This window comes from Oncorhynchus kisutch, linkage group LG9 (genome assembly GCF_002021735.2).
Source record: "Oncorhynchus kisutch isolate 150728-3 linkage group LG9, Okis_V2, whole genome shotgun sequence".
NCBI classification, from domain to species: domain Eukaryota; kingdom Metazoa; phylum Chordata; class Actinopteri; order Salmoniformes; family Salmonidae; genus Oncorhynchus; species Oncorhynchus kisutch.
Genome location: NC_034182.2, coordinates 14,514,707 through 14,538,679, shown reverse-complemented (window position 1 = coordinate 14,538,679; position 23,973 = coordinate 14,514,707). Strand labels below are relative to the sequence as shown.

The 23,973-nt window shown below is 44.9% G+C and overlaps 1 protein-coding gene and 1 long non-coding RNA gene across 2 annotated transcripts; one reads left to right on the top strand and one right to left on the bottom strand.

Annotated features, from left to right (window-relative positions):
• Positions 1 to 740: 740 nt before the first annotated feature.
• LOC109896402 (arg8-vasotocin receptor) lies at positions 741 to 3,870 on the top strand. The gene is made up of 2 exons (XM_020490656.2): positions 741 to 1,902; positions 2,937 to 3,870. Exons 1-2 carry the CDS (start codon positions 972 to 974, stop codon positions 3,236 to 3,238), a joined length of 1,233 nt encoding a protein of 410 aa, XP_020346245.1. The 5' UTR covers positions 741 to 971; the 3' UTR covers positions 3,239 to 3,870.
• Positions 3,871 to 6,787: 2,917 nt separating this feature from the next.
• On the bottom strand, positions 6,788 to 12,610 carry LOC109896401 (uncharacterized). The gene is made up of 3 exons (XR_004211008.1): positions 12,232 to 12,610; positions 8,462 to 11,323; positions 6,788 to 7,188 (listed from the first exon to the last, which is right to left on the bottom strand). It is a non-coding gene; the product is annotated as an uncharacterized LOC109896401 (long non-coding RNA).
• Positions 12,611 to 23,973: the final 11,363 nt, after the last annotated feature.

Genomic DNA, 23,973 nt, shown 5'->3' with positions numbered 1-23,973 from the left:
TAGTTCACCATGCAGGAGAGTATGCGAACACAGGCTTCACATACACGCATGCTCTCATACAGAGACAGAGGGGGAGACAGAGAAAGAGTGCTCTGAATCGACTGTGCATAGAACATGAACGAGTGATGTCATATGTCAGAATGCAATATAACAGAACACCTTTTATTGTCCACACAATTGGGAAAAGTCCCTCTGGCTTCACAGTAATATGATAAACATCACAGAAAAGCAACATTATGTGACATCACAAGCATTTCGCTGCACTCGCATTAACATCTGCTAACTATGTGTATGTGACAAATCAAATTTGATTTGAACATCATCATCAAGATCATCTCAAAGACAAAAATGTGTCACCTTACAAGTTTTTAAATGTTTCTTGATACCTTTTCAAAAAGGATTCCTAGAGACATGATAAGTAAATGGATATGGAATACTGACCAGTAGCGCGCATTGTGCATATTTACGCACAAATTGCACCATTGGTTATTGGGGTTTGCAGTACAGCATCTGGAGACATATACGTGGGAAAACATCACTGTGTTCCCTATTTACTTGTGAGTGGTAACGAGTCTTTCAGAGAAATTCCACCCATGCAAACTATTATGTTTTCCATATATTCTGTTTCTCCCTGCTGTTGTTTTTGTATCCAAGGCTGTTTAGCGGAGGTTGGAGATGTGGGGGTGGTCTCATTGGTATAAAAGGATTTAAAAAGGGTTGGTGGCGACTGCGCACAGATACAGTTTCACACCATGTGCTTCAAATCTTTGGCAAGCCAACACATATGTCGGTCTGTGCGCAATGAGCGAGTCTTCGTAGACGATAGACTCTAAGTAATTGCTTAAATTTAAAACTCACACGTTCTCAATGCAGGCAGGTGGCAGCGGGTGATCGTGCGCGCGGATGTGTTCAGGACAGCCAGAAACATCTCCGGAGGAGCACTTTTCCATTCACAGAGCTCACTCAACCTCATGGATGACATTTTGAAGATAGGCTTCGACCCCACGAGCAAACCGGTGTTGATGGAGGATAAAAGGAACGACACTGGCGCTCTTGGGAACTCCAGCGACCCGTTTGGCCGGAACGAGGAGGTCGCCAAGATCGAGATCACAATGCTTAGCGTGACATTCGTCGTGGCTGTGGTGGGGAACCTGAGCGTGCTGCTGGCCATGTACATGAGCCGTCGGAAGCCCTCGCGCATGCACCTGTTCATGAAGCATCTGAGCCTCGCGGACTTGGTAGTGGCCTTTTTCCAGGTGCTACCGCAGCTCTGTTGGGAGATCACCTTCCGCTTCTACGGGCCCGACTTCCTGTGCCGCATCGTCAAGCACCTGCAGGTGCTAGGGATGTTCGCGTCCACCTACATGATGGTGATGATGACGCTGGACCGCTACATCGCCATCTGTCACCCGATGCAGACCCTTCACCAGCCCACGCAGCGCGCCTATATGATGATCGGGGCCACCTGGGTGTGTAGTCTTGCCCTGAGCATGCCCCAGTATTTTATATTTTCCCTGAGCGAGGTCCACCCGGGCTCGGCCGTGTATGACTGCTGGGGACACTTCATCCAGCCGTGGGGCGTGCGCGCCTACATCACCTGGATCACCGTGGGCATCTTCCTCGTGCCCGTGGCCGTGCTCATGCTCTGCTACGGCTTCATCTGCCGGTCCATCTGGCGGAACATAAAGTACAAGACCCAGAAGGGCACTAGCGTGATGGCACTTGCGACCAAGAATGGGCTGATCGGGGCGAGTTCAGTCAGCAGCGTCACCACCATCTCGCGCGCCAAGCTGCGCACAGTGAAAATGACTTTCGTGATCGTGCTGGCGTACGTGGTGTGCTGGGCTCCGTTTTTCACCGTGCAGATGTGGTCTGTGTGGGATGAGAGCTTCTCGTGGGTAGGTAAGTGTTATATTTGGGCTCTGTGCGGTGAGTCATTGGCAGCGCGCGCTGGTGCCATGTCTCCGTTCATTGTGTGACACGTTAAGTGTTTTAAAACATTACATTATTGCTTAGGCCTATTTATTCAATAAGTTGGTAATAGTGCACAGCTTCAGCACATATTTTATGCATTACCCCAGGGGTTTCCCTAAAAGCTGATTCACTGCTCTCCAAAATGTTATTCAGTTTACCACGGACATAGTGAGACAACAACTGTATAACTCCTCCTCAGATACATAGACCAAACTGAAACAAATAGGCTATACATACAGTAGGCTATACATACAGTATGCTATACCTACAGTAGGCTATACATACTTAGGCTATAGGATGTGCAAACTGGAGACCTGGGGTACATTATTGTGACCACAATGGAATAACCGCGAACAAAATCTTACTGGGAGTAATGTGCATGTGAGTTAGCTCATAATTCATTGCCTTGATGAGGTGTGAATGTAGCTGATGTTATTCCTTTTGCTGCAGCTTGAATTATCGGACAGTGCGCAATATAGAAAAACAGCAGAATCACCTAAAGGGCATACATAAGTGTTAGACACGTTCCATATAACGCAACCGTTGTGTAGGTGTGACAGATAGTTATGAAAACGACCATCGGTCTCCAAAAGTTAATCAAATATTTTGCTGGCGAGTCAGTGACCCGTCAGACCCAGTGGCTTGCCGAGATTCCTTCGAGAATACGCATAAATCAGGGCTGTCCAACCCTGTTCCTGGAGAGATACCATCCTGTAGGTTTTCACTCCAACCCTTATCTAGCGCACCCAATTCTAATAATTAGCTGCTTGAAAAGCTGAATCAGGTTAGTTACAACTGGGGTTGGAGTGAAAACCTACAGGAGGGTAGCTCTTCAGGAACAGGGTTGGACAGCCCTGGCATAAATAGTGTGCCACTCCTAGTAGATAAAACAGAACACGCTTGAATGTTTTCTTCTTCCCTGACTGGCCGACACCCCCTCTTCCCCGTTTCTCTCTCTCCAGACTCCGAGAACACCGCAGTCACCCTCTCGGCTCTGCTGGCCAGTCTGAATAGCTGCTGTAACCCGTGGATCTACATGATCTTCAGCGGCCACCTCCTCTCTGACATGGTGCACTGTCTGCCGTGCTGCCGGGGGCTGCTCCACAAATTCGGCCATCAAGACTCGAACAGCAGCATCCGCCGCACCACACTCCTGACCCGGGTACCGCCCCCGGCCCTACCCCATCGGAGCTCAGAGAAAAGCTCTTGCAAAGATTGCTTCCACAACTCCCACAGGAACTGTCAATCAATCCCGGTGTCTTAACCGGGTGCTCACACTGTCCATATATATATATATTGTGCATGTGGTTCTTGCGCAACGCCACAGTGATGAAGGCTATCATAAGTTTAGGGGGAGGCTTAATGGAAACAGAGTCAGAACAGAGTCAGTGCATCCATCTCTCCTGGAGCTTGTGTTTCTGCTCAGAGAGGTGTTCAACACACATCAATCCGTAAGTGGAAATGTGGTAGGCTATAGGAATACCTAGGCTATAACTAGGTTATCCTGTCTCTTCTTGCTAAATGTGAACTGACTGTCAGGAGGCATCTAAAACCCAGACAGTGCTAATATTTATGCTCTTACAAGCTCTTATGGGCCCACACTCATGCAGCGATCAGAATCGTTGCCATTAACCGGTCATTCCAAATGAACCGAGTGGTCTGTCAGTATGTGTTGTTCAATAACTAATCATATGCCTAATATACACAAGCGTTAAAGGTTTGGGGTCATTTAGAAATGTCCTTGTTTTTGAAAGAAAAACATTTTTTTTTGTCCATTAAAATAACATCAAATTGATCAGAACTACACTGTAGACATTGTTAGTTGTAAATTACAATTGTAGCTGGAAACGGCAGATTTTTTATGGAATAGCTACGTTGGCGTACAGAGGCCCATTATCAGCAACCATCACTCCTGTGTTTCAATGGCACGTTGTGTTAGCTAATCCAAGTTTATCATTTTAAAAGGCTAATTGATCAGTAGAAAACCCTTTTGCAAATGATGTTAGCACAGCTGAAAACTTTTGTCCTGATTAAAGAAGCAATACAACTGGCCTTCTTTAGACTAGTTGACTATGTGGAGCATCAGCAAGAGTGGGTTTGATTATAGGCTCAAAATGGCCAGAAACAAAGCACTTCTGAAACTCATCATTCTATTCTTGTTATGAGAAATGAAGGCTATTCCATGCGAGAAATTGCCAAGAAACTGAAGATCTCATACAACGCTGTGTACTACTCCCTTCACAGAACAGTGCAAACTGGCTCTAACTAGAATAGAAAGAGGAGTGGGAGGACCCGGGGCACAACTGAGCAAGAGGACAAGTGCATTAGAGTGTCTAACTTGAGAAACAGACACGTCATAAGTCCTCAAATGGCAGCTTCATTAAATAGTACCTGCAAAACATCAGTCTCAACGTCAACAGTGAAGAAGCAACTCCGGAAGCCAGTTTGCGCTGTTCTGTGAAGGAGGTAGTACACAGCGTTGTACGAGATCTTCAGTTTCTTGTCAATTTGTTGCATGGAATAGCCTTCATTTCTCATAACAAGAATAGACTAATGAGTTTCAGAATAAAGTTATTTGTTTCTGGCCATTATGATCCTGTAATCGAACCCACAAATGCTGTTGCTCCAGATACTCCACTAGTCTATTGCTTCTTTTTTTTATTATATTTTATTTATCTATTATATCCCCTTTTTCGTGGTATCCCATTTGTAGTAGTTACTGTCTTGTCTCATCGCTGCAACTCCCGTACGGACTCGGGTGAGGCGAAAGTCGAGAGCCATGCATCCCAACCAAGCCACACCCAACCAAGCCACACTGCTTCTTGACACAACGCACATCCAACCCAGAAGCCAGCCGCACCAATGTGTCGGAGGAAACACGTACACCTAGCGACCTGGTCAGAGTGCACTGCGCCCGGCCCGCCACACGAGTCGCTAGTGCACAATGAGACAAGGATATCCCTGCCGGCCAAACCCTCCTTAACCCGGACGATGCTGGGCCAATTGTGTGCCGCCCCATGGGCCTCCTGCGACAGAGCCTGGGCTCAAACCCAGAATCTCTGGTGGCACAGCTAGCACTGCGATGCAGTGCCTTAGATCACTGGGCCACCCGGGAGGCCCAGTCTTATTGGTTCTTTAATCAGGACAACAGTTTTCAGCTGTGCTAACATAATTGCAAAAGGGTTTTCTAATGGTCAATTAGCCTTTTAAAATGATAAACTTGGATTAGCTAACACAATGTGCCATTGGAACACATTATTGTTGGTTGCTGATAACTGGCCTACGTAGATTTCCATAAACATTGTGCAGTTTCCAGCAACAATAGTCATTTACAACATTAACAATGTTTACACTGTATTTCTAATCAATTTGATGTTATTTTAATGGGCAAAATATTAGCTTTCCTTTCAAAAACAAGGACATTTCTAAGTGACCCCAAACTTTTGAAGGTAGTGTATGGTAATTGCACTTTTTGACAGGTTGACTGTGACTTGATGATTGTTTGGTTATGTTTAGGTTTACAGTACATTGTCCCATTAAATGGTTATAAAATGTTTATAAAAGGTTTAACAAAAAACAATAATATACTGGCACACACCACTCTCTCTCTCCCTTCATCTCCCCCAATGGACCGCTCTTCTCCCCTCTCCCCATCAAGCCCTTCACTCCATCTTTGTGAAGTATGGTGTTGTTTCTTTCATTGACTCTCCATCATCCCTCAGGGGTTTTCAGTCTGTGAGGGTTAATAAGCTTGAAATTGGTCAGTTCGTTGTTGAGTGTTCTGTGGGGAGTGTTGAGGAGTGACACTGGACCCTGGGTTCCATTCCATTAGAAATACATTCCATTCAAAATACATTTAGATAAGAGCCATGCATTGATGTTTGATGTTGTTGTAAACATATGTGATTTATTTGAAATGCACAGTGTGTCCCAAAACAAATATCACTATTTCCTTTGTACTTTAGGTATTTCATGGCGTCATCTCAATGTGACCTCTTTCACCTGTACATATTGCGTCTGAGATTGTAGGACGTTATGCTGTGAAGGGTGACAGGTAGCCTAGTGGTTAGAGTATTGGACCCGTAACTGAAAGGTTGCTGGATCAAATCCCCAAACTGACAAGGTAAAAATCTGGTGTTCTACTCCTGAACAAGGCAGCCATCATTGTAAATAAGAGTTTGTTCTTAACTGACTAGTTAAATAAAAATATATGGAATATGTGATCTGGCATGAGACTGTATGTTTTCATATGTCACAAGAGCTCCACACCTAAACCTAGGCTTATACCAGTTATACTAAACATGGACATACACAGACAGAGTTCATTCTTAACAGATGTTTATTTTATTTTACATCTTACATAATCAAGTACATATTCAACAGAGAGGGAGCGAGAGAGTGTGTGTGTGTGTGTATATATGCTTGTGTGACATTAAGAGCAGATACAAACCATACACAGCCATGTTACAGAACCAGGCTGACTATGTATTGATATCACATACAGTGCACTCAGCTTATAGTGAATTCAGTTCTATCAGAACTAAGGATAAACCCAGATGCAGACAGCTAGAGTCACAGATGTTTATTGACCAAAACAGGAGGCAGGCAAAAGACAGGTCAATAGCAGGCAGAGGTCTAATCAAGGTCAGAGTCAGGCAGGTACAGAACAACAGGCAGGGTCAGGGCAGGCAGAATGGTCAGAACTGGGGAAACTAGGAAACAGAACATGAGAAAGCAGGGAGATGGGAAAACACGCTGGTAAGACCTGACAAGACAAAACGAACTGGCAACAGACAAACAGAGAACACAAATATAAATACACTGGGGATAATGAAGAAGATGGGCGACACCTGGAGGGGGGTGGAGACGAGCACAAAGACAGGTGATACAGATCAGGGTGTGACAGGAAGTTGTCCTGCTCAGATGTAATCACTATCATCAGAGTGCACTGTACTCTACCCTTCTCTCTTGCGGTATGGAAAACAGGTCAGCTGGGGCTCAGCGGACACCACTGAACCTCACCTAGTTCTCTCCTCATCCCAAGCCACAGCCACATGCGGTGTTACAACACGCTACTCCTCTCAGTTAACACTTGGATATCAAGGCTCCCCCACAGGATCCCTCTCATCCGGATGCAGTATGCTGGGTTTGGGATGCCGTCCCTCTCATTTCTGGTGAGGAGTGAGAGATTTCCACAAGCTCATCCTGATCTGGCTGAAATGAGAGTTTGGATCAAACCGTAATCACAATCTAACATAACGGATAAGCTAGGCAGGGGAGGCGGGACTAGGGGTTATAAATAGCTCTCTACGGTATGCAATGCAACTGACAAGAGGAAAACTGATGATGCACTACCCAATTTCGAAATTGCACCTTGTGCATTCTATTATTACAACTTTCAAGAGTAAGTTGAAAGCCGGACTGACATCCCCCCCCCCCCCCAAAACATAACAACCCTTCCAACTAACATTTTTTTGGGGGGTGAGGGACCCCCTGCCGATCCCTTGTGTGTCCCACAGTTCGGGAACCACTGATCTATAGGGATATGTCCTGCTGGGGTGGGGGGTGGGGGGGGCATATCCAAATTCAGTCAGAAGGTGTGTGATGGGTGGGGTATGGTAGGGTGGGGGCAAGGATGCAGAGGGGGCTCTCATTTCCCCTGGGGTGATCTGATTAGTTTGGCCAGTGATTCACTAAGGTTCACTGAGTTCTCCCTGTCCTCATGTTGCCCTGTGCCCTCAGGTGTGTGTGTGTGTAAGACTGTGTGTCTGCCTACTCCCTTTCTAGGGTCAAGTTCACGTTCCCAAAATGTGCTGCTGTGTCTGTGTTTTCTAAAAACAAACACACACACACACATGACCCAGGGCTGCAGGTAGCCTATAGGATAGAGCATTGAGCCAGGAACCGAAAGGTTGCTTTCTGAATTCCCGAATCGACAAGGTGAAAAATCTGTTGTTGTTCCCTTGACCAAGGCACGCAACCCTAATTTCTCCAGGGTTGCTGTTGATAGTGGCAGACCCTGGCCGTGACCCCACTGTCAGACGGTGTCTCAGGGGGGGTTGGGATATCCAAACAACACATTTCCAATTCACACATGCATATAATACACACTTGTACATGTGTGAAATAGGACAAATATAAGCACCCACCTAAGTATTATTATCAGTAGCCTAGCGGTTAAAAGCATTGGAACAGTAACCAAAAGGTTGCTGGTTCGAATCACCAAGCCGACTAGGTGAAAAATCTGTTGATGTGCCCTTGAGCAAAGCACTTTACCCTAATTGCTCCTGTAAGTTGCTCTGGATAAGAGCATCTGCTAAATGACTAAAATGTTTTTAAACAATGTATCAGGATGTGTGGACTGAAGGGGCCAAAAGGGGGAGGGGGTCTGTTCTTTGGTCTTGAACTGCCGGGAGACTTGGGGTGTCTCTCAGGGACTGATGTGAAAAAGCTTAGTGGGGTAAAGAAGGAGGGTATACTGACTTACTTTACCACAATGTCACAATACTCCAACGATGATCATCATCACTTGCATGTCAGGGCCTTATCCTGCAGGGGTCAGAGGTCAGCACACTGGTTCTTGAAAATGACTGTAGCCTCTCAGAGAGACAGGTTGACACCACATGTAGAGAGAGAGAGAGGGGAGAGATTGATGGAGAGAAGAAGAGAGAGACGGTGTAGTGTTCTGCATAGTGAATGCACGGGCATAGAATAAGAACTCTGTGGTAAACATTGAGTGACCACTCTGATGACGTCTCGAGCTTGACATTCAGTAAACCTATTGAAATGGTACTCCTGCATCCCGCTTGGTTATTTTCTGTCGTAAAAGTTACTCAACAAACACAACACTCACAGAGAGGAGAGAGAGAGAGCTGACCCAGTATCTGGGGTCGAGGGTGTACAGCGGCCAGGCAGGAGGGTGGTCTCCTGGGAATGGACGCTACGTCCCACTAGGAGGCCAAACAGAACAGGACAGGAAAAGGACATACATTGTTTTGGAGGCAGGAAGAGCAGATGGCAGTGGAGATGGAATGGCCCCAAGACTTTCATTGTAAAGACACAACTTATATAACTTACTAACCCTGTTAATATCCCATTAGCCTCCTATAATAACGGGAGAGCAAAGAGTAACAGAGTTATGCACGAAGATTTTTCACACAGGCAAAGACACGCAGTGGATCCGTTGCACACACGTGATTTTGTGAAATCTTAGATAACCAAAATGACTTCTATATGACGTATTTAGTCAAGTATTTCCTGCCTTATAAGAAGATGGAGCATTTGGCAGGAGTATAGCGGAGATTGGGTCAGAGTCTCACACGTGGTAGACATATTGCAGAGTGAAATGGTGCGTGTGAGTAAGGTCATGTGTGTGAGAGAGAGGGAGGTTTTCATCTGTGCATCTCTGAGAAAACACTGGTGCTTTAGGAGGAATGGAAAGAAGAGGAGGGTTAATCAGATCCAGTGCTGCCTTTGGCTTCCCAGTCCCAGAAGCTCTTCATCCTCTCCTGAGAACAAACAGTAGCTATCAAATCACATATAGTATCAAATTATGGACGTAGAGTTGACATCAAACATATTCTCATCTTCCACAATAACTCAAGAAAACTATTCTGACATAATTTCATAGAACATCAGATTATCGAGTTGAGATTAAACCCATAATCTTCAACAGCAACCTATTTATCCTCTACCAAGGAAATGCACGTCATCTGATTATTGAGAGCTGCTAGGAAACTAATTATCAACAGCTGTACAACCTATTACAAGAGTACAAGGGAGAGATGCCCACGTAATCTGATCAGACTAGTGTTGGATCAGATTGATTGCTTCCTTGTGTGGGTGTCAATCACCATCAGATGAGGCTGCCAAAGAGGTATTATCATAACTGTTACGTTCCCCAGTTTCTGCGTTGTTGTGAGTTTGTATGTGTGTGTATTTCAGGAAATGGCTTCCTGAAATCCTAAAGCAGCTGATTGGTCGGCCCCATCGCTGATTGGAGCTCTGACTCCTCCCTCTCGTCAGGGCAAACAGCTGTCTCTTCAATTACCAACTCCTTCTCCAGCTTGTTCCTTCCTTCAATTACCAACTCCTTCTCCAGTGTTCCTTAATGAGAAAATAACTTATTTTTCATGTCCTGTGTTGGTTGTTGGTTAGTGAAAGTTTTGTTGATATTATTTTGTAGCCGCTCCTTCAGAGGTATGCCATTAGGACTTAGTGTTTTTGGTTATTGAAATTGTTCTATTTCATTTGTTCCCAGGGGGGAGGAGGAACATACCTTGGGACTGTTTAGCCAAGAGACCTGCGGTCAAACAACCCGTAGTATTTAATCTGTCTATGCAGACTAGGTAAAACCTGGGCGGACCAGCCCCTGTATTTTGGTTTGCGTGCCAGGTGTTGCTAAAGGTTAGGTGGGAAGGTAGGCGAGGGGACTTTTTAAGTTTAACTTTCTTTGCTTTGGTTCCTTCCAGCCCCTTTTCCTCACATTACCATGTTAAGGAATAATAAATTCCCTGTAAACGCTAACTTTCTCTGCCTGTCATCCTTCCCCCGCACCTACGATCACGTACTTTCTCACTCCACAGGGAGTTGATGTAGCAGGGTGTTGCGTTCCCTCCAAGAGGCGTATGTAACACAATGGGGGCTCATCGGGGATTATTAAATCCACAGGACCACGCTGCTCTGAACTCTGTGATTGGTAAGGTTGTGAGTTTGGGTGACTGAAGTTTACGTGTGTTCAGTTGGCTGCTGTGTACAAAATGGCTGCCTCAGCCATCTCCAATTTTACTGAAGCGCCCTCTGTTGATCGGTTGGAGAGGTTGCGTAAAGTAGACCTTAGCACCATAGCTGACCATTATGGACCCTTCGTCCCTGAGAAAGCCCTAAAGGCTGAGCTTTTGGTGCTAGTCAGGTAGGATTTAGTGGGAAAATAAATGTACATTCCCATGATTGTTTCTCCATCTGACTTTTTATTTTCTGCCAAAACTGCGAATCATGTCCTATGACTCCCTCATAGCTTTCAGTTCAGACACTTTTCTCTTATGTAAGTGCAAGGAAGTCTTCTATTACTGTGGGACGTTACACTTTTTATAATGGAAGAACACGTTGGGAAAAACTCAGACGCACACCTTCTGGAGGTAGTATAAATATCATCTTTCATAAGGTGTCACACCCTGAAGTGTCTCACCTGTCTGTGATTGCCTACCTGTGTTTGATTGTAATAAACTTGTGTTACTTCGACGCTGCCTGCACTTGGGTCTTACCTTCAAACCTGATACAAGGGAAGGTTGCAGTAGAGCAGGGATCATCTAGATGTCCATTACGTCGAGGGGAAACCAGTTGGGGGACCCTGCAGTACAGTGTGTGCTGGTAAATAACGTTGCTGTAGGTGTTCTCACATATGAGGAAGGCATGCGAGTATCTGACTGAAATGTATCCCACTGACTTCACCTGCCCTGGGATATAAGACAACTGGGTGACAGGTTCTCTTCTTACTCTAGAGATTTTGCACTGTTTCTCCAAGTATGTTCTGTTATGAGCATCCTATTGAATCCTGTAGACCGTCACTACATGTTTACACAGTGGTTAATTTTGGTCCGGTTGGTCTGCAGAGACACAACTCAAACCTATGTGACCCCCCCCTCGAGGTGTTGGTGGCAGGTTACATGAGTTCATTCTTAGGACATGGTTTGGAGATGGCACGTATCCTTCCAGGAACCTCTGAGTGGAAGTTTATTAGGCAACACAGAGGTAACCTCTTTGTCCCTAGCAAACTCAAAAGTATGTATGTGTGTATATATATATATATTTTTTTGGTGGTGGTGGTTCCTGAAGCGCTGCCTATAAGCTTCAGGTACCAACTCGAAAGCCCGCAACACGGTTGTTTTAACTGTATCGCACAGTAAACTGTCTCCCAGGGAGAGAGCAGCTACTAGGAAGGTAGCCTAGTGGTTAGAGCATTGGACTAGTAACCGAAAGGTTGCAAAATCAGATCCCAGAGCTGACAAGGTTAAAAAAAATGTCGTTCTAACCCTAACTAGGCAGTTAACCCACTGTTCCTAGGCTGTCATTGAAAATAAGAATTTGTTCTTAACTGACTTGCCTAGTTAAATAAAGGTAAAATAATACAAAAATACTTCCTGGGCTTTCCTAGACAATTTACATTGCAACAGGAGCGGCCACACGCTCAAACGCAGAGCAATAGGAATCAACTTCCGACTCCCGAAATGGAGGGACTAAAGCAATATTATTACTCACTTCGAAATGGGCAGGTTGTGGAGTCACACTGGAGCCAGCGTCTAGCTCCAGGTGTCGGATCTTCACCACCTTGTCGGTTTCTATTTCCATTTTCCTCATTTCTAAATTAAACTCCAGCTGTCTTATCTTTTAGCTCCATTTCCAAACGGGCCAGCCTCAACTTTAGCCTGGCGGTCCCGTCTGAACGACACGACGCAGAAGATAAAGGGTCGAATCAGAGTAATGTAAAGGGGGTACGAGCAACCCCTTCCTCCGCGCCGTCCACCGACATGGCATTGGAAGGTCTACCCGTCTCCTCCTGAAGCCTCTCTCTCCTCATCTTTCAACAAGAAAATTCATACAATTATGTGAAAAACCCTAAGATCACCTTTACATTTTTCACAAATACACCTTATTGCACACTTTTTTAATTGCATGCAACCTAGAAATAAAATGGTGCTAAAATATAGGTATGCAGATACTTTCTCTGAACAATTACGTGTGTTAATGAAAGGAATGTGCTGCATATTTATAAAACATTCATGTATCGAGAGCTGCGGTGTGTACCCCTGTAGTCCTAACGGCATCACATCAGTTTCACAGCACCCTCTGGTGGTGATTCAGAATGGACACAAAGTTTATTTTTATAGTATAGTTTTACTTCATAGAACTCCACCCCAAAATGCCCCTCCCCCCATAATGCCTTCAGACACATTTTAGACATGAAATAAGTTCCATATAGAAAACAAAGATGTAAAAAAAGTATACTACATAATGAGAGATTCAGTTATATAGGAAATGACCAACAAGCATGAAGACAAATGAGGCAAACCTGCTCAGCTCTTGTATGCAAATACATTTTCACAATGTTAGTAACACCCCAATAAATAGGCTAGGCTGTTGGTATGAACTAGCATGACCTTCAACTTTTGTCCTATTACGAATGGAAAAGATATGTAACCTTATCTGAGTAAGAGACAATTTATGATTGATCTGAAAATGTGGTCGGATGCATTGTATGGATGGTGACTCAATTTTGCACACAGAGGCCAAATTTTGTTCAAAACCGTATCTTGAAAGAAACATATTTGGCCTTGATTTATTTGATAAAGAAGGAAATATACTATCTTATATGAAGTTCTAAGAAACATATCACTTCCCAGAATTCTATTCTATATGCAAAGCAATACCTTCAGGACTCAATTAATGAAATCTCATTTGTGTTTTGGAGAACATGTCAAGATGGATGCACAACCTATGTTAGAAGGTTGCCCCTGCTGGATAAGAAATGTAATAATAAACTCAGCAAAAAGAGAAATGTCCTCTCACTGTCAACTGAGTTTATTTTCAGCAAACTTAATATGTGTAAATATTAGTATGAACATAACAAGACTCAACAACTGAGACATGAACTGAACAAGTTCCACAGACATGTGACTAAAAGAAATTGAATAATGTGTCCCTGAACAAAGAGGGGTCAAAATCAAAAGTAACAGTCTGTATCTGGTGTGGCCACCAGCTACATTAAGTACTGCAGTGCATCTCCTCCTCATGGACTGCACCAGATTTACCAGTTCTTGCTGTGAAATGTTACCCCATTCTTCCACCAAGGCATCTGCAAGTTCCCGGACATTTCTGGGGGAATGGCCCTAGCTCTCACCCTCTGATCCAACAGGTCCCAGAAGTGCTCAATGGGATTGAGATCCGGGCTCTTCTCTGGTCATGGCAGAACACTGACATTCCTGTCTTACAGGAAATCATGCACAGAACAAGCAGAATGTCAGGTGGCATTGTCATGCTGGAGAGTCATGTCAGGATGAGCCTGCAGGAAAGGTACCACATGATGGATCTTCCCTGTAACGCACAGCGTTGAGATTGCCTGCAATAACAACAAGCTCAGTCCGATGATGCTGTGACACACCGCCCCAGACTATGACGGAACCTCCACCTCCAAATCGATCCAGCTCCAGAGTACAGACCTCGGTGTAACGCTCATTCCTTCGACGATAAACGCGACCATCACCCCTGGTGATACAAAATGGCGACTCGTCAGTGAAGAGCACTTTTTGCCAGTCCTGTCTGGTTCAGCGACGGTGGGTTTGTGCCCATAGGCGACGTTGTTGCCGGCGATGTCTGGTGAGGACCTGCCTTACAACAGGCCTACAAGCCCTCAGTCTAGCCTCTCTCAGCCTATCGTGGACAGTCTGAACACTGATGGAGGGATTGTGCATTCCTGGGGTAACTCGGCCAGTTGTTGTTGCCATTCTGTACCTGTCCCGCAGGTGTGATGTTCGGATGTACTGATCCTGTGCTCGTGTTGTTACACCTGGTCTGCCACTGAGAGTTTAACAGTATAGCTTCCGTCCCTCTCCTCGCCCCTACCTGGGCTCGAACCAGGGACCCTCTGCACACATCTACAACTGCCTCCTATAGAAGCATCGTTACCCATCGCACCACAAAAGCTGCAGCCCTTGCAGAGCAAGGGGAACAACTACTTCAAGGTCTCAGAGCGAGTGACGTCACCGATTGAAATGCTATTAGCGCTCACCCCGCTAACTAGCTAGCCATTTCACATCGTTTACACAAGGACGATCAGCTGTCTTAGGCGTCTCACAGTACGGACATGGCAATTTATTGCCCTGGCCACATCTGCAGTCCTCATGCCTCCTTCCAGCATCTTTAAGGCACGTTCACGCAGATAAGCAGGGACACTGGGCATTTTTATTTTGGTGTTTTTCAGTAGAAAGGCCTCATTAGTCTCCTAAGTTTTCATAACTGTGACCTTAATTTCCTACCGCCTGTAAGCTGTTAGTGTCTTAACGACCGTTCCACAGGTGCATGTCAATTAATTGTTTATGGTTCATTGAACAAGCATGGGAAACAGTGTTTAAACCCTTTACAATGAAGATCTGTGAATTTATTTGGATTTTTATGAATTATCTTTGAAAGACAGGGTCCTGAAAAAGGGACGAGTTTATATATATTTTTGGTGCGTATGGTTGCTTTTACCCACCACACCACAGCGACAACGGCTGTTGTAAGTTTAGGGGGAGGCTTAATGGAAACAATGTGAACAGAGTCAGAACAGAGTCAGTGCATCCATCTCTCCTGGAGCTTGTGTTTCTGCTCAGAGAGGTGTTCAACACACATCAATCTGTAAGTGGAAATGTGGTAGGCTATAGGAATACCTAGGCTATAACTAGGTTATCCTGTCTCTTCTTGCTAAATGTGAACTGACTGTCAGGAGGCATCTAAAACCCAGACAGTGCTAATATTTATGCTCTTATGGGCCCAGACTCATGCACCGACGTGCCAAAGGTTCCAGAATTGTTGCCATTAACAAGTCATTCAAATTAATCAAGAGGTCAGGGCTGTCAGTATGTTGTTCAAGAACTCATTATGCATAATGACTCAAATATAGAGTAAATGCAGTTTTTATATGACAGGTTGACTGTGACTTGAATGTTTGGTTATGTTTATAGTACATTGTCCCTTTAAATGGTTATAGCATTTTTATAAAAGGTTTAATAAGAACAAAATGTATTGCACTGTAGTGCACTGTACTCTACCCTTCTCTCTTGCGGTATGGAAGACAGGTCAGCTGGGGCTCAGCGGACATCACTGAACCTCACCTAGTTCTCTCCTCATCCCAAGCCACAGCCACATGCGGTGTTACAACATGCTACTCCTCTCAGTTAACACTTGGATCACAAGGCTCCCCCACAGGATCCCTCCCATCTGGATGCAGTATGCCGGGTTTGGGATGCCGTCCCTCTCATTTCTGGTGAGGAGTGAGAGATTTCCACAAGCTCATCCAGATCTGGCTGAAATTAGAGTTTGGATCAAACCGTAATCACAACCTAGCATAACGGATAAGCTAGGCAGGGGAGGCGGGACTAGGGGTACAGGCATAAAGCACAGCCTATCAGTGCTGAGAGTGGAGCTCTAAAAGTTCTAAAAGGCCCTGAAGTCATCTAGCACTGAGTGGTACCCAAGGAGAAGGCCACACACACGCAGAACTTTATAGCAGGGGGGCGCATATCCAAATTCAGTCAGAAGGTGTGTGATGGGTGGGGTATGGTAGGGTGGGGGCAAGGATGCAGAGGGGGCTCTCATTTCCCCTGTGGTGATCTGATTAGTTTGGCCAGTGATTCACTAAGGTTCACTGAGTTCTCCCTGTCCCCATGATGCCCTGTGCCTTCAGGTGTGTGTGTGTAAGACTGTGTGTCTGCCTACTCCCTTTCTAGGGTCAAGTTTACGTTCCCAAAATGTGCTGCTGTGTCTGTGTTTTCTAAAAACAATCACACACCCACACACACGAGCCAGGGTGGCAGGTAGTCTAGCAGTTAGAGCATTGAGCCAGTAACCGAAAGGTTGCTTTTTTTACATTCCCGAGCCAACAAGGTGAAAAATATGTCTGTGCCCTTGAGCAAGGCACATAACCCAAATTTCTCCAGGGTTGCTGTTGATAGTGGCAGACCTTGGCTGTGACCCCACTCTCAGAGGTTGTCTCAGGAGGAGTTGGGATATCCAAACAACACATTTCAATTCAAACATTTTTTATTTATTTATTTTACCTTTATTTAACCAGGTAGGCAAGTTGAGAACAAGTTCTCATTTACAATTGCGACCTGGAAACATGCATATAATTGATACTTCTACTTCAATAACTGAAATAGGACAAACATAAGCACACACCAAATTGTTATTATCATTACCAGTAGCCTAGAGGTTAGGGGCATTGGGTCAGTAACTGAAAAGTCACTGGTTCGAATCACTAAACTAACTAGATGAGCAAGGCACTTTACCCTAATTGCTCCTGTAAGTCGCTCTGGATAAGAACGTCTGCTAAATTACTAAAATGTAGAGTACCAGTCAAAGTTTGGACACACCTACTCATTCAAGGGTTTTTCTTTATTTTTACTATTTTCTACATTGTAGAATAATAGTGAAGACATCAAACTATAAAATAACATATATGGAATCATGTAGTAACCAAAAAAAGTGTTAAACAAATCAAAAAACATTTGAGATTTTAGATTCTTCAAAGTACCCACCCTTTGTCTTGATGACAGCTTTGCACACTCTTGGCATTCTCTCAACCAGCTTCTTGAGGAATGCTTTTCCAACAGTCTTGAAGGAGTTCACACATACGCTGAGCACTTGTTGGCTGCTTTTCCTTCACTCTGCGGTCCAACTCAACCCAAACCATCTCATTTGGGGTGACAGGTAGCCTAGTGGTTAGAGCATTAGGCCAGTAACTGAAAGGTTGCTAGATTGAATCCCCTAGCTGACAAGGTAAATAACTGTCATTCTGCCCCTGAAAAAGGAAGTTACCCAATTTTCCTAGGCCATCATTTTAAATAAGAATTTGCCCCCCTCTTGGGGCTAGGGGGCAGAATTTTCACTTTTGGATAAATAGCGTGCCCAATTTCAACTTCCTGCTACTCATGCCAAGAATATAAGATATGCATAGTATTCATAGATTTGGATAGAAAACACTCTAAAACTGTTTGAATCATGTCTGTGAGTATAACAGAACTTATGTAGCAGGCAAAACTCAGAGGACTAACTGTTCAGAATTTTTTTTTTTTTCCTCTCTCTGTTCCATAACTTGTTATTACCAATGGATATTTCTTAGGGACTTGTTTCCAGTTCCTACCGCTTCCACTGGATGTAACCAGGCTTTGGAATTTGGTTGAGGTTATTCCTTTGTGCAATAAAGAAGTAGGCCAACTAGGAACTAGGTACACTTTTGTGAGTTGCGCAAGATGTGAAAAGTGGTGCTGGTTTGTTTTCATTCCTGTATTGAACACAGATTGCCCCGTCTATAATTTGATCGATTATTAACGTTTAAAAAAAACTAAAGTTGTATTACAAAAGTAGTTTGAAATATTTTGGCAAAGTTTATAGGCAATTTTTTGAAATATTTTGTAGTGACGTTGCGTTTTTTGTAAGCAGTATTTTTCTGGATCAAACGCGCTTTATAAATGGACATTTTGGATATATATGGACGAAATTAATCGAACAAAAGGACCAATTGTGATGTTTATGGGACATATTGGAGTGCCAACAAAAGAAGCTCGTCAAAGGTAATGTATGTTTTATATTTTATTTCAGCGTTTTGTGTAGCGCCTGCAGGGTTGAAATATGCTAACTCCTTTGTTTACTGCTGGTGCAGATGGTGCAGGCTATCAGATAACAGCTTCTTATGCTTTCTCCGAAAAGCATTTTTTAAATCTGACATGTTGGCTGGATTCACATCGAGTGTAGCTTTAATTGAGTATCTTTACATGTGTGATTTAATGAAGGTTTGAATTTTATAGTATTTTATTTGAATCTGGCACTCTGCATTTTCTCTGGCAATTGGCCAGTTGAGACATTTGCGTCCCGCCTATCCCTAACTAGTTGTTTAACTGACTTGCCTAGTTAAATAAAGATAAATAAAATAATTGGGATGAGGTTGGGTGATTGTGGAGGCCAGGTCATCTGATGCAGCACTCCATCACTATCTTTCTAGTTCAAATAGCCCTTACACAGCCTAGAGGTGTGTTTTGGGTAATTGTCATGTTGAGAAACAATAGTTATACTAAGTCGAACCAGATGCGATGGCGTATCGCTGCAGAATGCTGTGATAGCCATGCTGGTTAAATGTGCCTTGCGGGAATTGGAGGGACGCCTTGTGCGACTGACGTGTTTTCCGTTTGCTCACGTGGTATTCTTAAAGTTTATGTGAATTTTGCAGCAGAACCGTATTTATTTTCAAATATTAGTTTGGTGATCCGTTTCCGTAAAAACCAAGACTACTTTGCTTCCGAAAGTCAGCATGTCGACGAAACATACGGCCAAAAGCATGACTTTGAGAAAACCAGGCTAGGCCTGGTGGCGCTGAAATGAACATTCTCGAGGCCATCAAACTACGACGCTCTGAGATAGTTTTAATGAAAACAGAGGTGGTTGCTATGATTGAGGCCCGAAAGACGGTGCCAGCAATCACATCACTCAAAGCAACAATGGAGTCGCACACTACAACGATCATCGCAGCACTGGAGACCTCCGCTGCCAATGTCTCCGACTTGAAAAAGGTGAAGGAGAGCTGTGTGAGTTTAGAGGGATTCTCTCACCGCAATAACCTGAGACTTGTATCGGTCCCAGAGTCAGCGGAAATGCCTCACGCCAATGATTTCGTTTCAGGGTTGCTGAAGGATGTTCTTGCCTTAGATGAAAAGCCCCTGATTGATCGTGCCCACCGGTCGCTGCGCCCAAAGCCCCGGGATGGGGAGACGGCCTGTGACATATTTCTTCGAGTGCACTTTTTTCATGAGAAGATGGAGATTCTCTGACGAGCCCGTTATACCAGGCAGCGCACAGCTTTCGGACATGCCAAACAACTACTACAGGACCATCCAGGTGTGAAGTATGGACTGTGATTCCCAGCCCGTTTATGGCTATCTCATGACGGTAAAGACTACACATTTGAGTCTCCGGATGAGGCTATGGCTCACATTCAACGTCACATCAAGACGTCTTGAAATTGCTTACAGTTCAGCAACTGTTGCGTGTGAACTGTGGATAGTAAGTAACCCACCTGTGGTACAATTTTGTTTAGTTATAACAGACTAGTCTTGTATAGTCGGCGAACCCATTCAGGCTTATTTGATGTGATCTAATGTTTTGATCATCTAGTGTGCTTACCTTACAAGCATTCAGTCATTTTAATTTTATTTTATTAAGGTTTTACCAAACTCCTGTGTTTCTAGGCTGTCTCAGTTTGCTTACATAGTGTCTCAGTGACTCAAAATATTTTTGGTTATTTGTTTACTGCATCCGTTTGCATTGACCCAGTAAACAGTAAATGCTTCCCGAGGCTACACGTTTTTTGGGGTCTCACTTCAATTTTAAAAGTTTTGAGCGTCATTTATGCCCAGCAGATAGACAGTATTTATTTTATTCTCATGTTCATCAAACATACTCCCGGATTGATTACTTATTTTTGGATAAAAAACTTCTGCCTAACCTTCGGCAGTGTACTTACGAGAGTGTTGTTATTTCTGACCATTCACCATTAGTGCTTGAACTAGAGTTTCCTCAGCGGCCTCCTATGTGTTATCAATGGCGCCTCAACCCCGTTCATAGTTTTTTGGTATTGGTTGTAAGCTGTCTCAGCGTCAACTAGACTACTATTATAATTACTATTATTTTTGATTGTCTTACTACGATTTCCTTACTTCAAATGAGGTTTTTGGCTGAGAGCCTTTATACATTTAATTTATTTTCTCTCTCAATGCCTGTTATAAGACTGGGAATATAATTATACTACAAGTGGTGCTTTTGTAATTTCGTTTACACAAGGGATTCACTTTTATTTTTTATTTTTTTAAATCTCTCTTTTTGCTGTTTGATCCACTAACAAAACGCGACTTTAAAGAGTGGGACTGTGGGTTTAGGTTTAAGGCCGCACTCTCACAGACATACTGTGCGAAGAGAACATGTTCTATTTAGGCTTGTACCTCGTTTGGGGAGGTATTGTCTGGGATGGGGGGAGGGGTTGGGGGGAGTTTGAATTGTTCAGTTCTAATGTTGTCATTCTGTCACTCTGTTTTAGTTTTTTTTCTGTACTTTTCCAAACATCTACCACCGTACATTATTAGACAAGTTATTCTGGGCTTTTTGGGTGCTCATTGCTTTTCCATTCTATGCTCTAATGACAGGGTTGAATAACGTGAATGCCCAGAGGGGCCGAAATAATGCGATCAAGTACATTTCATGGAACATCAATGGGTCTAATAACCCGGTGAAGCGTAAAAGGGTGTTGATACACTTAAAGGGTTTGAATGCAAATGTTGCATTTCTACCATAGACTCACTTGAGGACTGGTGAGCATTTTAGGATGCGTAAGGACTGGGTTGGTCAAGTGTACCACTCTAACTTTCATAGTAAATCAAGAGGTGCTGCCATTTTGGTTGATAAAGCTACTCCCTTTGTAGCTTGTGAGTTTATTGCTGATCCTAAGGGACCATACGTCATAGTAACCGGTAAACTGTTTTCTACCCCTCTTGTTTTGGCTAGTGTTTATGCTCTCAATTGGGATGACACAAGTTTCATTTCTTCCTTTTTGTCTGCTATACTGAATTTAGATTCTCATTTGTTGATTTTAGGGGGGGATTTCAACTGTAAAATGTCCCCAGTTCTTGACAAGTCCTTACAAACAACTACAGGCCCATCTAAATGTGCCCTACTTATTCAATCCTTTCTTCAGAAATATGCTATGTTTGAGGCCTGGCGTTTCCTACATCCTACAGATAGAAAGTATTCCTTTTATTCTCATATTTGTAACGGTTTTCCTTAGGTGATAGAGAGTCAGACCAAAATGCGGCGTGGCTATTGCAATCCATGTTTAATGAGACAAAGTAAACACGATCAAATACAAAAACAAATAAACGTACCACGAAAACCGAAACAACCTAATACTGGTGCAAAGTAACACAGCGACAGAACAAGGACAATCACCCACAAAACCCAACACCAAACAGGCTACCTAAATATGGTTCCCAATCAGAGACAATGACGAACACCTGCCTCTGATTGAGAACCATATCAGGCCAAACATAGAACTAGACAAACTAGACAATTAACATAGAATGCCCAACCAGATCACACCCTGACCAATCAAAACATAGAAACATACAAAGCAAACTATGGTCAGGGTATGACAGTAGCTCGGGACAGAGGGGCGGAAGCTCGGGACAGAGGGGCGGAAGCTCGGGACAGAGGGGCGGAAGCTCGGGGCAGAGGGGCTCTGGCGCCTCTGGGCTGAGGGGCTCTGGCGCCTCTGGGCTGAGGGGCTCTGGTGGCCCCTGGCTGACTGGCGGCCCCTGGCTGACTGGCGGCACTGGCGGCCCCTGGCTGACTGGCGGCACTGGCGGCCCCTGGCTGACTGGCGGCACTGGCGGCCCCTGGCTGACTGGCGGCACTGGCGGCGCTGGGCTAACTGGCGGCACTGGCGGCGCTGGGCAGACGGGCGGCTCAGGCGGCGCTGGGCAGACGGGTGGCTCAGGCGGCGCTGGGCAGATGGGTGGCTCAGGCAGCGCTGGGCAGACGGGTGGCTCAGGCGGCGCTGGGCAGACGGGAAGCTCAGATGGCGCTGGGCAGACGGGAAGCTCCGGCAACGCTGGAGAGGAAGGCTCTGGCAGCGCTGGACTGAGTAGCTCTCGTAGCGCCGAACAGGCGGGAGACTCCGGCTGCGCTGGAGAAGCGGGAGACTCCGGCAGCGCTGGAGAGGAGGGAGACTCCGGCAGCGCTGGACAGGCGAGGCGCACTGTAGGCCTGATGCCTGGTGCTGGCACTGGTGGTACTGGGCCGAGGACACGCACAGGAAGCCTGGTGCGGGGAGCTGCTACCGGAGGGCTGGGGTGTGGAGGTGGTACTGGATAGACCGGACCGTGCAGGCGCACTGGAGCTCTTGAGCCCAACCTTACCCGGTTGAATGGTCCCGGTCGCCCTGCCAGTGCGGCGAGGTGGAATAGGCCGCACTGGGCTATGCAGGCGAACCGGGGACACCGTGCGCAAGGCTGGTGCCATGTAAGCCGGCCGAAGGAGACGCACTGGAGACCAGCTGCGTAGAGCCGGTTTCATGGCACTTGGCTCAATGCTCACTCTAGCCCGGCCGATACGCGGAGCTGGAATGTACCGCACCGGGCTATGCACCCGCACAACCAAAACATAGAAACATACAAAGCAAACTATGGTCAGGGTGTGACAATGTTCATCAAACATACTCCCGGATTGATTACTTCTTTTTGGATAAAAAACTTCTGCCTAACCTTCGGCAATGTACTTACGAGAGTATTGTTATTTCTGACCATTCACCATTAGTGCTTGAACTAGAGTTTCCTCAGTGACCTCCTATGTGTTATCAATGGCGCCTCAACCCCATTTTACTCTCAGATAAGTAGTTTATCAATTTCCTTTCTTCTGAAATCACCTTATTCCTAGAAACTAATTCAACACCAGGTATGTCCTGCTCTACCATATGGGAGTCTCTCAAAGCATACCTACGTGGACAAATTATTTCTTATACAGCCAACCAAAACAGAGTTTGCTCTCAGCGACTTCGGGACCTGAGCGATTCCATAGCCACATTGGATGAGAAGTATGCTACGGATCCTTCCTCTGATCTGCAAAAAGAGCGCCAACTACTCCAATCTGAATTTGATGAGCTTTCTACCAGGCAAGCTGAACATTTATTATTGCGAGCTCGTTACAAAGTGTATGAACAAGGCGACAAGGCCAGTAAACTCCTTGCACATCAGATCCGTAAATCTGAGGCCTCACGTTTAATCCCACAGATAAGGACCCCGTCTGCTGCCACCACAGTTATACATATACATATACATCAATGATCAATTCAAACTATTTTCCTCTGCGCTATACAGCTCTGAATCCCCTCAAGACCCTTTGCTGATTGATTCCTTCTTTAATGGCTTGAATATGCCTTCAATTGATACAGACTCCCATGACTGTCTAGAAGAAGAATTTACACCTGAGGAGATTGCAACAGCAGTGTCCGCAATGAAAAGTGGTAAATCACCGGGTCCGAACGGTTTTCCAACCGAATTTTACAGGACGTTTTCTGGTCTGCTTTGCCCATTCTTGTCTCGACTATTTGCAGAGTGCCTTAATACCTCAAAGCTACCGCCTAGTCTTTATCAGGCTTCAATTTCATTACTATTAAAGAAAAACAAAGACCCCTGGAATTGTGGA